The sequence below is a fragment of the Marmota monax genome, unplaced genomic scaffold (assembly GCF_021218885.2).
Source record: "Marmota monax isolate L192 unplaced genomic scaffold, Marmota_monax_Labrador192_F-V1.1 WCK01_AAM20220418_F8-fsc00019, whole genome shotgun sequence".
NCBI lineage: Eukaryota > Metazoa > Chordata > Mammalia > Rodentia > Sciuridae > Marmota > Marmota monax.
In genome coordinates, this window is record NW_026695242.1 from 15,958,179 (window position 1) to 15,976,888 (window position 18,710).

General features: G+C 40.1%; 1 protein-coding gene across 2 annotated transcripts in view; it reads right to left on the reverse strand.

The window, feature by feature from the left end:
• Arid5b (AT-rich interaction domain 5B) overlaps nt 1-15,696 on the reverse strand; it is a 178,745-nt gene extending 163,049 nt beyond the window's left edge. Inside the window, exons 1-2 of one of the 2 annotated variants that reach the window (XM_046419660.2) lie at nt 15,549-15,696; nt 14,849-15,103 (exon numbers count right to left, since the gene is read on the reverse strand). In XM_046419660.2, coding sequence (XP_046275616.1) covers nt 14,849-15,103; nt 15,549-15,569 — 276 coding nt within the window. In that variant the 5' untranslated portion in view covers nt 15,570-15,696. Of the gene's footprint in view, nt 1-13,870; nt 14,003-14,848; nt 15,104-15,548 lie in introns of those variants that run through there. The other variant, XM_046419664.2, reaches the window with a different exon arrangement.
• Between the last annotated feature and the right edge of the window lie 3,014 nt (nt 15,697-18,710).

Below are 18,710 nucleotides of genomic sequence, written 5' to 3' on the forward strand. Positions count from 1 at the left end.
AAGAAAAAAAAAGAGCAGAGTCTGTTGATAATTTTAAAAGACACTACCATTTATGTGACTCATAGAATTTGCATCAGAAAAACATCTTTAGTCTTTTTACCAGAACCTTCTTTTTTGCCTTCCCAGATAGGCAAGGATGCATATTTTACAACAACTCAATGCATTGTTTCTGGATACATATTCCACCCCTTGGAGCACAAAACACAATCAGACTATTATGGAGAATATTCACAAGAATGGAACCGATTACTTCACTTAGGACATAGAAAATTCAATTATTTTCTGTATTTATAACCCATGTATTTTGGAATAATTCACTGAGGAGACTGAGTACTGCAGCAGTGTTTTCATCTGAATTCTAGTAATCTGATACACACTGTGGGATTAACCCAAAGCAAAAGGATTTTAATGGCCCAGCAGGCAGTCTCTATTTTGAAGATCCTTCTTCTAGGATCCCTCAACCATTTTGGCAGGGACCCTTCCCTTTACATCCTTTTGCTGATGCTTTTGGCATCTTTAAGAGTTGGACTGGAATATACCCCCTACCACCACCACCAAAAGAGAAGGGGAGGAGGAGGGGGTAGAAAAGGAGACAGCAAGGGGAGGAAATAAATTTTCAAATTAGTGTTTTTTGTTGTTGTTGTTGTTTTTTAAGAATGAGAAATTGGAGAGATCTTTATAAATGAAGCAAAAATGGGTGTATTTAAAATAAATTTCATGTTTTGCACATTCAGCAGATCAGCACCAGATTTCCTGGTGGTTGCATCATGAAAGGGCAGGGGCTAGGAGACCTGGGAAGCACCAGGTTTGAACTTTGTTTGGCACACAGAGAGGGGACATCTGGAATTCAGGTTTTGTTTCTTGACTTCATTGTCCTCCCATCCCACTTTATTTTACTATGGCTGATAGAAGACATGCCCCCTAATGCTCCTTTAACACCTAAATGGAGCAGAAAAGAATGGGTTCGAGTAAGTTCCCTCCACTGTCACTGGAAAACCCCAAACATAAAAACTTTAAATCTCACTCAAGAAAAGTTTCTGGGGATAGATGAAGAACCAGGAAGCTTAACACTATTTAAAAAGGTCGTTTTTTTTTTTTTTTTTTTTTTTTAGTTATTATTTTCCAAATAATAGTCCAATGACTCAGCCAATAAATTACTTATTAGAGACTATTAACATGTGGTCTAGCATCATGATAGACTTCAAAAGTTAGGACTTGGTCATTGACCAAGAAGAGCAAAGTGGATAACTAGCGTCTGCCAGAGGCCTGGGATAAGCCAGGTCATGGTTTGGTTCCCAACAGCTGAATATATCTCATTCAATATTTTTGGTCTAGCAACATTTACCCATTTCACAAATAAGAAACTAAGAAGCCAGAGAAACAAAACAGGTTAGCCAAAACGACACACAGCTACTAACTGGCAGAGTAAATATTCACACTTTGTTCTACCAGGCTTCAAGACAAAGGGTTCATAACCAGAATGAGAAAACACAGATGTGAATTTATTAATCAGCACTGTCTACAGATTCAAGTCCAAATGACAGGAGGTCTGGCCTTAGTCTACCTTCTATCCCACTAAACCCATGCTCTCTTACCAAACTCAGCCTATTTCTACCCCTTTCTTTTATGTCCCTAGAGGACCACAGGTTGCTTCTGCTTTAATTTCAGAAAATGGGCCAAATGTGAGACAGTTTCAAAACTTTTAACAGTTCAGAGCTTTGCTCTGGAGATTGCAAGGTGGCAGGACGTGGGCCATATATGGACTGAAGACATGTTTTGCTTGGCCCACAGAGAGTGTTTTAAAAATCAGACTGAATGGCCAACTCGAGTTACACAAAAATCTAAATTTATGGCTTTTCTTGTAAAATGGAGAGATCTGACAATGTTGGAGCACATCCCCGCATGAAGTGATAGGCAGGGCCTGAAGGACAACATTTTAGAGACATGCTTCACATAAGGCATGCATTCCCCAAGGCCCCCCGACTCCACATCACATCCCAGATCTTCTCCCTACTCATTTTGCCTGCCAGGCCCAGTGGGCATCTTCATCTTCCACAGCTCCTTTTCCCCCTAGAGTCCTTGGAAGGCCTCCCAGAGGAAGTGGCTTCTGAATGGGCCCTTGAAAGGCAGACACTGCTGTGGTGTAGCTTCACCTCATGGAGTAATTCCTCAGGTAATCTGACCACCTGCTTTCTGATACTACCACTTGGATACAGGACAGCACAAGCCTTCTGCCATCTCCCTCATCTGTACAGCTTGGGTTCCCACTCGGTGTCTATCATTTACCTGATGAATAAAGTTGGAAACCTGAACAAGTTAGTCAACTGCTGAGATTACCCTTCTGCAACATGGAGATGACCCTTGAACCTACCTCATAGTATTATTGTCGTGAGGAGTAAATAAAAGGTCACAAATAAAGCTGCTAGCGCCTAGTTTTACTACTAACTTTAATAAGATGATTTTAGACCAGGAGTCAGCAAACATTGTCTGTAAAGGGCCAGATAGTCAATATTATAGTCTCTATGCATCAGCCAGTCTCTGCACAACTCCTCTGCCACTATTGTACGAAAGCTGCAGGAGACTTTTGTCAACATTTGGGTGTGGCTGGGTGCCAATAAAACTTTATTTACAAAAACCAAGTAGCAGCCCAGATTTGGTCTATGGGTCTAGGGGTTTCCCTTATTTTCTACCATATCCACAGAAAAAAGAATATAAATTAGCTCTGAAGATGTTACGAAGGGGTCTGAATGATATCTGCAAAAATTGGTGTCTCCAATGGGCCCTGGTGGGTATTTCTAAAGTGGTGACTGGATTCACAAGGCCAGGTGCAGCCCAGAAATCATCCTGCAGGGAGGATGCTCCCTCCACCATGTCTTGCCTAGAAATCTCTTCCCCATTTTCATCTCTGTAGACCTCAACTCAAATGGGATTTCTTCCAAAATGTCTCCTCAGACCTTCCTGACATGGTCAGGCACAACTGTCACAGGTTCCTAAATGTTTCTTCATCATTCTCATCACACCACAAAATCACTCCTTGGTTGATGATACTTTGATTAACCATATATGTGTTCCCCATGACTGTAACGTCCATGAGGACAGCTTCCCACCTCTGTCACTTCAGGACACAGCGCTAGGCTACTCACAAAATGTTCTCCAAGGTACTGAGACAGACTTCTCTTCTGAGAAATATGTAGAGTCTAAGGAGCCCTTTAATTTGTATAACACAAATGCATGGTACTACTAATGACTTGTCTGTATTATCAGTCAACTGCCAAACTGACTGCAAGTTCCTAGAGGAATAGGTCAGTATATAATACAAGTCCCAAAGTCTAGAATTCTCAATATATTCTGAAGTTATAGGGAACTACAGAGAATCAGGGAGAACCCAGGTTTCAAATCTGGCTCTGAGTCTTTCCTATGTGGGACCTTAGGCAAGTGACTTAACTTCTCTTGGGCTGAGTTCCATCATCTGTAAGTATGGAATGTCAAAATGCTACCAACCTTACAGGGAAATCTGTGAGAATTAAATGAGCTATTTTATTTAAGTTTGATTTATATATTAATACATATGCAATGCCTGACACATAATAATTAGCTAATAAATGGAACATGTTGTGACTTGGACTTCACTGAAAACACTGAGTGAAACTTTCACAGGTGGTTTTGGAATAGAGAAAGCTGGGCCATTTTCTCTGGCTTCTGAGTATACAGAGAAGAGAAGGGAAAGTATTCTAGAAGAAGGAAGCCTGAGAATGGTTCTAAGAGTTAGATGTACAGAGATGGCTTTCCCTCCATTTTGGAAAAACCAGTCAAGTTGCTTCTCTTACAATAGGAGAGTAAATAATCCCTATGAGAAGAGGACATCTTCACATATTAGCAAATTTTTTCACCATTACAACCCCAGCACAGAGAACTGACACCCAAACATTTCTGAATTAATGAAATCACCCACGAGTATCAGATGTTGGCAGGGATACCAATTCCATCTATCACTAAGATTCCTACCTTTTAGCAAAAATTTTTGTAAGCCAAAATAAATATCCCTCTCAGAGGGACTCGTGGCTTTGAGAGATTATGGAAATAAAAGTGAGGTCCAGCTTGGAATCTGAATATCAAACACGATTTCTGTTTTATCACTGGCCCTCTGCTAACTAAGTATCTCGTCCTTCCAATAAAGTCTAAACTCTCCGTTAGTGATTTTATAAAACATGATGTCCTGATTGGACAACTTCCAATGGGGTAAGACAGGTGCAGGACTGACCTGCCCCAAATACCATTATGGAAACCACTTGTCTACTTCCTCAGAGCATCACTGCAAGACAGCAGCCCTTCCCCAAACCAGCAGACAAGACTGCCATTCTGGAAGGCACTGGGTTCTAGCTCTACTTGTCACTTACTAGTTCTGAGCCTGTGCCTAGGATTTCTATGAGTCTTGGATTATTCAACTATTAAAGAAAGGGAGCTGGACTCATTGTCTTCAATTTTGTACATCCTGTGACTCCGTTAAAATGTCCATGGCAAATTATTTATTCTTAAATAAAGAATTGGCAATTCTTCTTGATCATCTTTATCAACAATACCTAGGGACTTTGGGCTAGTCACAACCCAAAACACAAATGTCTACCAAGGGCAGAGGAAGAGGGACCATCTTTACCATTGGATAAGCCAACATTCTGGGCAGGACAGAAACATTATAGGCAACTTCTCTTCATGACCTTCATTGGACTGACCTTTGTTTCTTATTAGCAGCCTTTTTTCCCCCACAATACAAATTTCTAATTCCAACCTTGCCAATACTGCCAAAGTTGGGTAGACATACAAGGTGGAAAAACAAAACTAAACCTTTGCCTATCATTTAAAAAAAAAACTTGGAGATAAGGCAATGAGTAAGAATGTCTTCATTATTTGATATAATATGTAACTAATTTGCTTTATTTCCAAGGGTATTCTGAGCTGAATTCCCACTGCACAATAGCAAGCAAAGACTGTTCTGTCAAAACTGCTTCCATCTAATATTCCAGAGGGAACTTAGGTCAAGTCACTATATGGTAACTTGAACTATTATCTCTGAGGCAAGCAAGCTCTCCCTTGTAGGAGTAAAGAAGCCACACACAGACACACACCTATGTGTGTGTGTGTGTATATGTGTGTGTGTGTATGTGTGCACACACACATACTTAATTTTTAATTTTTATTGCTTTTCAGCTTTGAGGTAAAATTGACAGAAATTATATATATTTAAGTTGTACAGTATGATGAATTGTTATTATGCATACACTGTGAAATGCTTACCACAATCAAGTTAACTAACATCCATCATCTTTCAGTTACCTTTTTTGGGGTGGTGAGAACACTTAAGATCTACTCTTTTAACGATTTTGAAATATACAAAATACAGTATTATAACTATAGTCACATGAGATCCCCAGACTGAAAGTTTGCACCCTTTGACTAACATCTCCTATTTCCCCCACTCTATACAAACATATTTTTTAAAACATACTTCTCCCTTAAAAAGAATAGACAGAATTAGTAAGTTTAAATTATCTGCACTGAGTTCTTTGTCTCCAGTTATATTGTGTTCTTTTGTGCTGGTAAAACAACATGTACTTTAATTAGCAAATATCTGTAAATAATTTACTTGCTTTTCAAATATAACAGAACAATGGGGTCAGTTTTCATACATTTACCAAGCATGTATCCTGGATCTTAAGCCAGACTCTCTCATTGTTCAATAACTATATCAAGCTGTCACATTCTTGCTGCCCTTCTTGGTAGAGGGTTGGGGGGTATGGGACTGGAAACCCAAGTTCTAGTGACAACATCCGTTTTGTGAGACCCCCAAGGCAAGTACACAGGACTGCGCAGCCCAAGCTGAACAAACTCTCATAATCTCTAACCCTGGAACCTTCTTTAAGGAATAAGGAAGTGTGTCAAGGGTGAAGGCAGTGGAGAAATGGCTGCTAGACACAGGCACTCTTCTGACCCCTTGCTCCCCAACCCTGACACCTCAACGGCACAAGCCAAAAAACATAAGATGCAATGTCTGAGGGCAATGAATCACAGAACCTCATCTAGGCTCTGCAGGGTTAAAACTGGGCGCGCGCATGCAGTGCAAAGAAAGATGTTAAATCAAATGAGAATGACTGCTCCAGGACTGGAGGCACTATTATTTTGAATAAGATTGAAAAGGCCAGAAAAAGCAATTCAAAAACATTTCAATTATGTATTTCCCAGAACTACATCTTTGAGCAACTAATGCAAATGTTACCACCACAATAAAACTTCTTCCCACATAAAAGCATATAAAACAGGTTGAACAGCATATACTTTATATATCATATGCATATTTTTGACTATTAATAAAAAATTCAAAATCTATGTATGCTTTACTCTCCTAAGCAATACAGTAATTATGATTAAGGGACAAGCAGCACAAAAAGAGCCAATTTATCTTACTCGTGCTCAGGAATACTATTGTGTAACTAAGCAACTAAAGACAAAATATGGTCTAATTAATTCACTCCTATGCTTATTTAAAAGACACAATTAGAACATTTTTATTTTCCAGCTTGCACAGTAGCTCAACATGCTTGAGGGTGTAGAAAGCAAAGCCTATTATTCTCAAAGACAAGAGTTTAATGTTTAGTGCCACTGATCAGGCCTGGAACTCAACTGTGGGGAGAAGGAGGTGTTTCATAGCCCGGATGTTCAGGGCATCATAAAAAAGGAAGAGGGGGGATGTTTACGGGGTCCCTAGATGGACTAACAATATATGGCCTCTACTGCCTGCTTTTCTTACTAGGGCACAAGGACGGAGATGGGACCATGAACTTGATGGTCATGTGTACAAGGACACATGCCACTGTGTCTACACACAGCCATAAAGATCCTAGAGAAAATTCACATAATTAAACCACCCGTCCTAGTCTGTGTGATAAATGTCAAATATCCATCTTTCATGCTGCTAACAGTGCATCTGATTTTGAAAGCAGAATTAATTTACGCAAGTATGTGCTGGAGACTGATGCCATTAGCATGATTCTAAAGCACCCTTTCAATAATCATCATCATCTGCAGGTTGCGAATGTGTTGTCAATACTGATGCTCATAGTCCAGGAAGTGAGTGACATTCTCTTGAGGGCCAAGGCCTGGGTTCTAATCTCCAGCAAGACAGTAAGGCTCACAAGGTGGCCAGAAAAAACATCTTCCTGCAAGGGCACTTTCTCTTCAAGAAACTCGGGAATCCATGACCGCAATTCTGAGAGGCAAATGAATCCTTAAGCCAACAATCAATAAATTTATTTTAAATTTCTTTAAAAGCCAAGCCAACAAGTAATCACTAGCTACAAAATTATTCTGAGTAAAAGATGGCAAATATCCAACCATGCTGGCTATAAAAAATGACAAGTGAATGCATTTGATTTGAGCAATTATATTCTGGATATTGGTTAAAACTAGACTTTGATAAATGATCTTGAGTCATTTCTATCATATATCTCTAGGTGCCACTAGGAACAATAGTATGCTTTATTAATAATTAATAACAAAGTATTTACATGTGTGGACTCTGGTACTTCATAAAAATAACATATCCTCAGAATGTGCCTGACAGTCTAAATGTCAAGAGAGGTTTTAATTGCTTACAATTTTGAGTCTCTTAAATATATGGCCTAGTTAAGACCATCAACTTGAAAAACACACATTGGCTCCTGTGAACTGCTAACCAACCCTCAGGTGAGGAGCGATTCTTCTTTCTAGAAGTCTAGGTTTCACCCGTTGCCACCTCAAAGCCCTGAATATTAATGAGCTGATTGCAGAAGATTGGAAAAGTACCCAAAGAGATAAAGAAGCTAGCCCCAGCCTCATCATTCAGTCCTAAACATATGCTCATTTATTTGGAGAATGCTTCCCCACAAAAAAGAAAAAAAAATCACATTTTTTTTCACACCCTCTGGTATAAAATGATTATGTGGAGTTTTTAAAAGGGAAAGAAAAAGTGTAAGATGGGGTGGAGGAGCTGGTCCACATATGAGTGACTGATCATGGCCCTCTGATGGAAAGAAATTTGGCGGAGTTTAAAGAAGGCAGATTGTGGGTAAAAAGGCATTTGAATATTATGACATTCAGTTATTTGGTACCTACTGAATAGCAATGAATATTGGGAGTGGAGTGGGACTGGGGACTGACCCAGAGGTGAACAGAACAAGGCAAAGGGAAAGAACTCAGATAACTATAAGACAGGATGTATTAAGCACATGGCAAGTGAAAACCAAACACTGGATCATAGGCTCTCTCAGATCAGTCCTTGCTCAGAGCAAGGATTATGGTCTATCATGGCCGTGCTATATCCCCAGGACCTACAGCAGGCTCCGGCACACAGTAGGTGCTCTATAAATGCGTGTCTAGTGAATGAGAATTCAGAGTTGAAGACAGTACTTCTAGTTTCCAGAAAGATCATGAAAATTTACAAATAGTGATCTTAATCTCAGTTTTAAGGGATACAGATGGAAAGCCTGTTGGCTTTTCCAGGACTGGTGTCTGGCTATAGGGCTAGTTTGTGAGCTCCTTGAGAACAGGGACCTTCTACTTCATCTCTACAGTCAAGTGTTCAGCACACAGTAGGTCTTTAATCAATATCTGAGGAATTAGGTAGATTTTCCCCCAGAAACATGCTGCCCATGAGCCTTCCTCTGACCTATGTCACATGTACTGAAAGCAACATTTACTCCTGTGTTACACTGCATCTATAGCATGTGCTGATCTTATCTATTTAAGACTGATAAACATCTTTAGAAAAGGCCCAAATCACCAACTGTTTTACCTCCATGTCTTCACCTGGCAGAGTGCTGAGCACATGATTAACACTCAACAGGTAGTTTTCTTTTTTCAGAGAGTGTTTATTTTTTCCTTATTTTATTGGTGCATTATAATTACAATTATATATTAATAGTGGGATTTGTTGTTATGTATTTGTACAATAACAGTATAATTTGATCAGTTTCATTGTGGGCAATGAAATATTGGCTGGAGTTTGGATCTTAGTGATACAAAATATAGTTTAATAGTTTACTCATTCTTAAATTTTTAACATGCTTGACTCAATGATGAGATGGAGGTTTGCATGTTTAAATGTTATTTTGATGAAATATTAATGGTAAATTATTTCTTATACTACTGGATTTGCTCCAAAACAAAGTGAGATATAGCTCAGTTGTAAAGCACAAACTTAACATATATAAGACCCTGGATTAAATCTAAAGCACAAAAGGGGTGGGAGTGGGGGGTTGGGGGAGGAGGGAAGGAGAAGAAGAAAGAAAAGAGAAAAAAAGAAATGAGTACGTTATCAGGTACCTTCTTTCATATCAACCCTACAGGCCAGAGATCAGCAAACTTTTTCCATAAAGGACCAAGCCAGATAGTAAATATTTCCATTTTGTTGGCCATATGGTAACCATCAAAACTACTCAATTCTGCTGTTGTAGCCGAAGAGCTATAAACAATACATAAACAAATGAGTGTGGCTACATTCCAATAAAACTTTATTTACAAAAACAGGCAGTGGGCCAGATTGGGTCTTCAGACCTTAGTTGGCTGACCCTCAGTACAGTCCAGTAAATTCTCTCCATCTAATTCTTTAGTTCTAATCTCAGTTGGACAGGGCCTGCCAGGTAGAGAGTAAAGATGTTCCCTCGAAGTTTAAATGATTACTACAAATAAATAATAATGACTATATCTACAACTATCACTTGTTGTACTCTTATAGGAACTATGCTAGATTCCAGGCCCTTTTCATTATTATCTCTAACTCTCCAAAGCAGAGTAGAGATCATTAAGTCCATTGCACAGATAAAGAAACTGAGGCTCAGAAAAGTTAAAAACATTGTCCAAGGCCAGTGACATCAGGAATATCAGAATCTCTAAAAAATCAGTTTATACATTCAGACCAAAGCTTAGGGACTATCCAAAAAGATCAAGACCAAGCCATCACTTTCTGGATTCCAAAATGTGTCTGCCTAACCCCATACATGATCAAATTATGCAATCTTTTAAAAAAATCTTGCCAATCCAGTTGACAGCATACTTCAATAGCAAAATGTAAATCCTTCAGAAGCCTTTTATTTTGAGGATACAACTAAATGCAATAAACAGATAAAGCCTGAGCTGAAGGGACATGTTCTAGCAAACATGGATGGTTACATGTTCTAGCAAACTAACCCAGGTACCAACCCCTCATACAGAAAAGATTTTTTTCAGTAAGATCCACTTTAGTCATCTCAAACTTCCATGAGAACAAAAATACTAATATTGATGGCAATGATAGCAGTCAATCATTATCAAAGTATCTACCATGGGTCAACTTTAATTGTACACACTTTACATGTATTAACTCATTTAATCCTTTAAATATTCCTAAGAAATAAGTACTGTATTTCCATTTTACAGATGGAAAAACTAAGGCACAGAGAGTTCAGAACTTGCCTAAGATAATACAGCTAAGAGGAGCTGTTTAAGATGTTTAAAAGTTTGAATTTGAACCTAACTTCAAAGATTTTAATTGAATTAATTGCAATAGGGGCCCTAGAATATGTACTTTTGACATTTTTTAATTGGATGATGAGTCTTATGACAGCTAAATAGTGTTACAAATCCTGAATGCATGTTGGAATCCAAAACACCCAGGTCTGCTTGATCTTAACTGTCTGACATCAAGACTTCAGGCATTCACATTCACTGTTGCAAGTGATTAGCAGACCTGCATGCAAAACTCATGCCATGGATGGTCAGGCTCAAATCTAAGCCTGCACATCACCTATTTTAAGAGGATACATTGCCAATAGATTAAGCACTTGGCAATTTGAAAATGAATGTAATCAGAAGTTACCCAGTAACAGAACCAATTACCCGCCTACTTTGCCATTTTCCTCCTCTGAAGAGCTACTGGCTGAATGTGGCAATTGTGGGTAATTACTAAAGACACTTAACTCCTTGCACATGGCCCTGCTATTCACTTTCATGGTAATTTAAGACAGTATCATGATTAGGTCCAAGGACCTCCACAGACTCAAGTTATTATGCTTTGCTATTGTTTTTAAAGGCAAGAATATCTAGAACAAAGGCCACTATAATTAGAACTCCTTTCTATTTATGTAAGCACTTTTCAATATATAAAGCATTTCTACCCATATAATTCCTCTTGGTCCTCACAATAATCCACAGTCATCCTTACTATATGTTCCCATTTTGTAGCTGAAAAATAAAGGCTCAAAGTACTTATGATTATTCAAGGTCGAACAAATAGTAAGTTACAGAATCAAAGTGTTTCTTTTTGGAACACTTCCCCCCACCAGACCAGTTGCCAGCAATGGAAATGTATCAAGGCAGCAGTGTATATAAGCATGCAGATCATCACTATCATTATTAAATAAATAATCAATTATTAATGCTTATAATAATTATTAAAATATAACTGTTCCTGTTATAAAACGCTGGCTAGGATTAGTAAACATTATAGAATAAGAATGGTTTTACTACCTAAATATCTGGCGACCTCTGGCAAAGTTAATTGAGTTGTCATAGTTCTAAAAGGTACGAGGAACTGCACACATTGGTTTCATTGGGGTAACGCAACCATAAAGTTGGGCTCAAGACTAGCAATCTTTGACAAACCATATAGTCTTTCCAAGTTTAAGCCCCCATCTATAAAATGGGTATACAAAGTCCTGTCTTCCTCAGCCTCATACAATGATTGCAAGGATCAATGAGAAAATATTCCAAAAAAAGCCCTCTGCAAATCATAGCAAATCACACAGGGACGCTATTTCTAAACTTGCACAATGATCATTTTCCTGCTTTTAGAACTGACGTCTTTACATTTCAAGAAATCACATAAAGGCAGAATGATTCTCTTAAACCAAAAAAGCATGCTGAGTTCTGGACGTCCTTTTGAGATGGATGCTGATGTCAGCTCAATCAAGAAATTATTAACCTCCATTTGGTTACTTAAAATAAACTGTACTAGCTGATTAAATGTGCTGAACATTTTCTCCAAGTAAGAGTGCCTATCACCAAGAAACCTTTTTCTTTTAGTTACAGGCTGCAAATGGCAAATGCATCATTCAAAACTATTTAAAATCAATAATAAAAATCACTTCAATGTATATAAACAAGTAAATGGAGTAAGTGAAAACAAAGCAAATTTCTTAATGAGAGGGCCCTGTTGCCCCCTCTAGGTGCCAGCAGTAAATGCTGGTTTCTTTGACTCTCCTCCAGAGGAGACTGCTGCTGCTATTCTCCTAATGAATGACTAACTTAGGCCAGGGGGGAAATGACATCACCAGGGTGGAAAACCAATCTGCATTGGGAAACTTTCTACCTGCTTTACATTTGTCATAATTATTTTGCACAATGCAGTCGGCATTTGCATAATTTTGAGGCGTGTCATTATCTCAATTGAAAATTGTTTTAATATGGCTGAATAATTCACAATGACATCAGCCAAAGTCCTAATGAAATATACAAGTATAATCATACAGCTAATTACCAGCCGTGTTAGCATTAAAAAAACAAATCATGCATAATATTAGAGGATGTATATGCAGCTGAGAATTATAAATAGAGCCATCTCCCTCCACAAACCCCCTAGAGTTTACTTTTAAATGGTAAGATTAATTTTCTCAGGTATGGCTCATATAATAGAGACGAAATGCACATATCATTACAATGGTTCGCTTTCAATTCCCCATAATGAACAATTAAAAAGAAATCGTATATTTAAAAATATATCTATTCACCGACAAGAGTTCCAGCAGATGCACTCTGGCAAATGTGGCTTTTATTCTTAAATCAGAATTCGTATCTAATTATACCAACAGAAATTTAAAATGTACCAAGTGGGGTCAATTTGGGGTCTTTGAAAATATTCTAATTTCAAGCCCCCCCCCCCAAAAAAAAAGAAAAAAAAGAGTGGCCACAAAATATCCCATAAAACACTGAATAATTTCCTCCTGGGTTTAGTCAGAAGTCTATTAGGCACCAGCTCTTTTCTGGATATTTAATCCTTCCCTTTTCCAGATCACAGGCCATGTTGAAGTAATAAATTTGAAAAGCAAATAATAAGAAATCAGGAGGGGGAGGGGGAGGAAGACAGCTGCGCAGCAAAGTTGGGTCGGGGGAGGGGCCGAGCGAGACCTTGGGAGGGGGAAAGAGCTCAACCTGTTGGTAGGTTGCAGGATTTTTCACAGTATTTCCAAACAACACCTTTGTAAAATTGCAGGCGGACGTAGGGAAATATGAACGTTAAAACCCAAAGCTGCGGGGGGAGGGCGGGGGAGGAGTGTATGCGGGGGAGGAGGGAGGGGCTTACTTCGGAAAAGCAGATTTGAGTGCAAACGTTTTGACTAACTCAAGTAATTAACCGACATAGACCACTGTTGGGTAATTCGATCCTGAGGAAAGGGAGTGAGCTGGCGATGCCAAAAGTACAATCAACTCTATCAAGATCAAGAAATTCTGGAAGGATTGGCATCTTGGAGACCCGGGATGAGTTAAACGGGGCATCATTCATTTAACAAAAAGATCCTTAGACCTACCTCGAAAGCTCCACAGCCTGGCACAGAGCTAGCTGCCCTCAAAAGTCTCAGTTTGATTGCCCTCCTCTCGCTTTGGCAACACAAAGCCTTGCCAAGTGGCCGGGCGCCCTCCCTCCCCGCCGCGCCGTGGGCACAGACTCCCCAAAATAGTTCCCCGGTAGGTACCACGGCGCTAAGGTCGGCCAGCTGACTAGGGGAGTCCGCAAAACTGCGGTCACACATAAATGACAGAACCGAAGGGAGGCGGCCGCCCCGGCGCCCGGTGACTGCGGGCTCACCTCCGGCGTCCTCCCGGGAGCGCGGCGAGCGCCCCCACGGCAGCCCAGAAACGTGCCGGGAAGGCTCGGTCCCTCCTTGGGAGCGCTGTCTGGGCACGGAGGGCGCTGGACCCGCAGGGCCAGTGGGCGAGTTCACACCCCTCTGCCCTCCCTCCTGTCCCCCGCCCGGTTCCACACACCCCCAAAGATCGCGCTGGAAGACGTCCACTTTGCGTGGAGTAATTGAAAACTAGAACATCAAATGGCTTGTCGGGGCGGGGGGGGGGCGGCGGGGGGAGTGGGCGAGAGATAGTTGTTAATGCTTAACGTGTTTGTGCCGGTTACACGACCGCTTTGAAATCCGCCCGGGCAGATCTGCAAGTTATTTGAATGTATTATTCCAGTACCTGTCATTTATCACTTTATTCAACACGTCTTTGCCAACTCAATAGCTTTTGATCTCATTCTGCCTCCATTTCGTAATTTCCGCCCTCTTAAACATATCAAATACTTACTTAAAAAAAAAAACCGTGAACAATATCGAAACCCACCGAAAGAAATCCACCCAGCCCCGACCAAGCTAGACACGAAGGTAAATTTTCAAAAGGCAAAAAATATAAAAAGCATGTGATGTTCAAGCGGCAGTTAGCAGAAGAGCGATCTCTCTCTCTCTCTCTCTCTCTCTCTCTCTCTCTCTCACACACACACACACACACACACACACACACACACACACACATCCTTGAACAAAACCCTTCTCCAACAAGTTATTTGATCTTGACTAAAATCAGCAGTTGGATCCTCTTTGTAAAGCTGACAGCCAAACTCTGACAATGGCAAAATACTCGAGCCCCAGCTAGTGGCGCTACCCCTTTAAAAAAGGAGTGGATCCTGCTCGCCTGCAGAAGTGAATACAGTATTTTCAAGCTTGCCCTGTAATAAGCATTACTAGGGGGAAAAATAATAAAGAAAGAAGAGAGGGAGAGATAGGTTTACCACCTCGCCATGGTCGCTATTTCTGCCCTGGGGTGTGTCTTCGGGGAGGAAATAAAGTTTAGAGCTGGATAAAAGTTGCCGGCTGGTCCTTTCTTCCCACAACAGCTGGAGCTCCGCTATGCAAATCGGATCCTTTGGCGTACATCTTACAAAGAAAAAGTCGCCAAGGGACAAAATTCTTGGTTTGCCTTCAAGGTGGAATTGAAAAGCCTTGTAGAAAATGTAAGGTCCGTGCAAACCACAAGGTGAGCCGACCCACTGCAGGGGGGAAAAAAAGCACCAAATAAATAATGTAGCCATCAGAACACAAACATCTATTCCCAGACATATTTACACACAGACATCCCCACTCTTAATACAGACGAGCCCACAGATATAACGCTGGGTGGAAAAAAAATCATAGAGCCCACAAATTTTCTGCCTTCCTTAAAAAAAAAAAAAAAAAAAAACCCTCCGCCACCCCCCTCCCGCCCGCCACCCCTTCCCACCTCCCCATCTGAGGCGGTAAAATCACATTATGTATGTATGATCAGTGCAGGGATTTTTTTTTTAAACAATAAAAATGATTTGGGGGGATGCAGAGGGTAAAAGTTTGGTGAAAAGTTTGTGGGGGGTGTGGGTGGGTGCAGAGGTGTGGGTGAGCTGGAGGGCTGGGGGGTGCCGGGGGGTACCGGGATCGGAGGAGCGGAGGAGAGCGAAATACCTGGAGTGAGTTGGGCTCCATCTCGACGTTCTGAATTGATTGAACTCAACATTCTCTCCAAACTTGTTGGCGTGAATGGATTGCATCAGGTCCTGGCAGGGAAAAACATTCTCTGCCTTCAGCCGGCGTAATGTCTCAATATAAAATTGAGCTCTTGCCTCCCCTTGAGCACCAAAATAATTTAAAATATGTCCTAATATTTCTCTGACGACTCAATTTTCAGCTCCTGTCAAAACTATGTGGGTTTCCTTCCAAATATGGGTTGATCAAATTCATAATCGGGAGAAAGGCTCTGTCCGATCTCGGCGGGAAGCGAAGTGATCAAGGCAAAAAAACAGATGGGAAGATTTGTAAAAATAAAATCCACGCTTAAACTGTGTGAAGACGAGATCTTTCTCTTTCTAACCGTCACTGTCTAACTGTATCGTCTGATGAAATTTTTGGAGGAGGTCAGGGCTCGAGAGCTCTGCTGTGTATCTGACAGGACCTGCTTGTATATGTCTAATATAAAGAACATTTCCTGCAGAGATTCCGGGGCGCTGCTCCTCTTTCTAATGCTCCTTAGCAGATTTGCTGTTATTAGACATGTAGATTTGTTTGATAGTTAAATTACGCTTCCTCACTGCCATGTTTTCGAGAACTAATCTGTTAAATTATCTTTTGATGCCTATTTACATGGAAGGGAAAAGTGGGTTATCGATTATATAAACATATAAATATTAATGCATTTGTTCGCTTCGCAAAAAAATACTCAGCCAAAAAAAAAAAAAAAAACCAGAAGAAGAACAGAAAGACAAGTGAGCAGTGCACACATATCTCGGGATTTTGCAAACAATATTGAACGGACAGCAACTGCATTTAGGGACTGGAACAATAAACGATGCATGATAAATCAATAAATGCAAGCAGTGAGTCTGCTCGGAATATGAATTCAGGCTCCGGGTTCTGCGTGTGCATTCTTTAATTTTGAAGTATATACACTAGTACGTGTTTACAATGCTGATGGACGCCAAGGGCGCTCTCAAATGATAATGTGTTTATATAACCCAGCGCTACAGGAATAATATACCGACTCCTACCCCACCCCCATCCCCTCCCCCGCCAAAAAAGGGAGGGGAGCTTCCTCAATAATAGTTTGAAACTGAAAAAATCCATTTGCAAACTAGTTAAATACAACCAGAAATTAAGCTGTTGAAAACCGAGGGCACGAACCGTAAGACAATAAAGGCTTTAAATGTGTATATTTATTGTTCTGGAGCCCTGGAGCATTGCGAGGTTTGCATGCAAGGCTATTATGCAAACACAGAGAAACTTAAGAGCGACAGAACAAGGAACAGGCAGAGACTGCAAAGCCCTCGCTCGCTCCGACCCAGCTGCCGGTCCTCCGCCAGGCTAGATTGCATTTTCGCAGTGTTGATGTAAAATGGTGTACTCGCTTCCCCCACGTTCCCCCACGTTCCCCCACCCCTTCTCCGCTCTCCTCCCACTCTTCCAGCACCACCCCCCCTCCGCGATTTTATTATATTGGCACCAATCTTCCCAAAGTGGGTCTGGCATGCTAAAAAAGTAAACATGTACTATATGGGGAATAAGGTCTGTATAGTATGACAGTTGAAACTTGATCTGTGATAAAATTACAGGATGTTGAAATTACTAGTAAGCTATTTTTAACGCTTTCGCAACGTTTCACCTCTAGTCACAGCATCTAGTTGAAACAGGATTACTTTAATGAAAATTATATTCACATGGCTGAAGTTAATATACCCAGTAGAGCACAAATGCCTCATATTCAGTGACTTGAGGTGGAAAGACCCTCTGTGTGTATTTTATGCCTTTTCATAATGTCTGCGTCCTCTGCAGTAAGAATTAGAGCACTTAACATTATCTAAACCACATTTTTGATTCAGAACATGGGGAAGTAATAAAAGGCAAGATCTATCTCGTTTCTATACACACAGAGATAAACGAAAGAAAATGGCAGATCCTCCAATTACAATAAGTAATAAAAGCCCATGCCAAAGAGCCAGTATTCTGAAAGCTGTTGAAAACTATTTTAATAATTTAAAGTAATATCACAACTCTGCACCATGGAGGACGACAATGTAACAATTCAGTCTCCCATCTTTTGCATTAGCCAAATTATGACTTGCACATCACTCTTTAATTATCTCCCTTTAAATTCCATCTGATCTTCCTATTTTATAAACATGGGTTACAAAGAGAAATTACAGCTCTCTAGCCCTCTTTCTCTCCCTCTTTAACTTTATGATGCATACTGCAGACATTTGATTAGAATAACCCATTTTGTTCATTTTTAACCTATGAGTGGACATGGCTGAAAGGCATTTTCCTTTTTTTTTTTTTTAAATACATGACATATGCCTCAGGCTTCTGTTAATCTCTGTCCTGTTAGCATAAATATATACATCCAGTTCAAGAAATCCTATATTAAAAAACTTGAGTTGCAGTATTTTGACAAGATCTTATTTGAGATCGACTCTGAGTCAGTTTCCTGTATGACCAATGCAGCAGCATTTATGCAGGAAACCTCAACAGAATGCCTGAGGGTATCCCTCGATTGTATATTAGATCTCTCTCTTAAAAAATACACAGCTCTTTACAGCATCTAAGCAACTTCTGCTGTCACTAGTGCTGTAAGTCTTTAAGTGTCTGTAACCAACTTAGTCTAATTAGAAACCCTGTTTCCATATCTCTTCAAGGTAGGCAGTGAACTAGCTGCATGCTGCCTAATCTCTCTGATAAGGTTTCTGAGATGTTAACAATTGCAGGGACCTGGGTCTGAATGTTTTTGAATACCTGCATTCTTGTAATCAGAAGAATGCTAAATTTCAAAACTGAATCACAGGGTTATCTTTTCCCTGTTTTTTACAGCACCATGAGCACTACCATGAACATAAAAAATCTAATAAATCAAACCTGGTCCCAATACTGTGAATGGTTTTTAAAATTACAGATCACAATAGTGGTAACCCCCCCCCCCAAAAAAAAAAAAGCCTCCTCCGTTTTACCTCTTCTTTAATGGGATGCTTGATAGGCACCTGTAAATTATCTGTGTAGCAAATATCCATACAAAGAAAGTTTCAATTAAGATAAGGAGATTGTATTGAAACAGTTCTTTGAAGTAATGTAGTTAATAGCCTG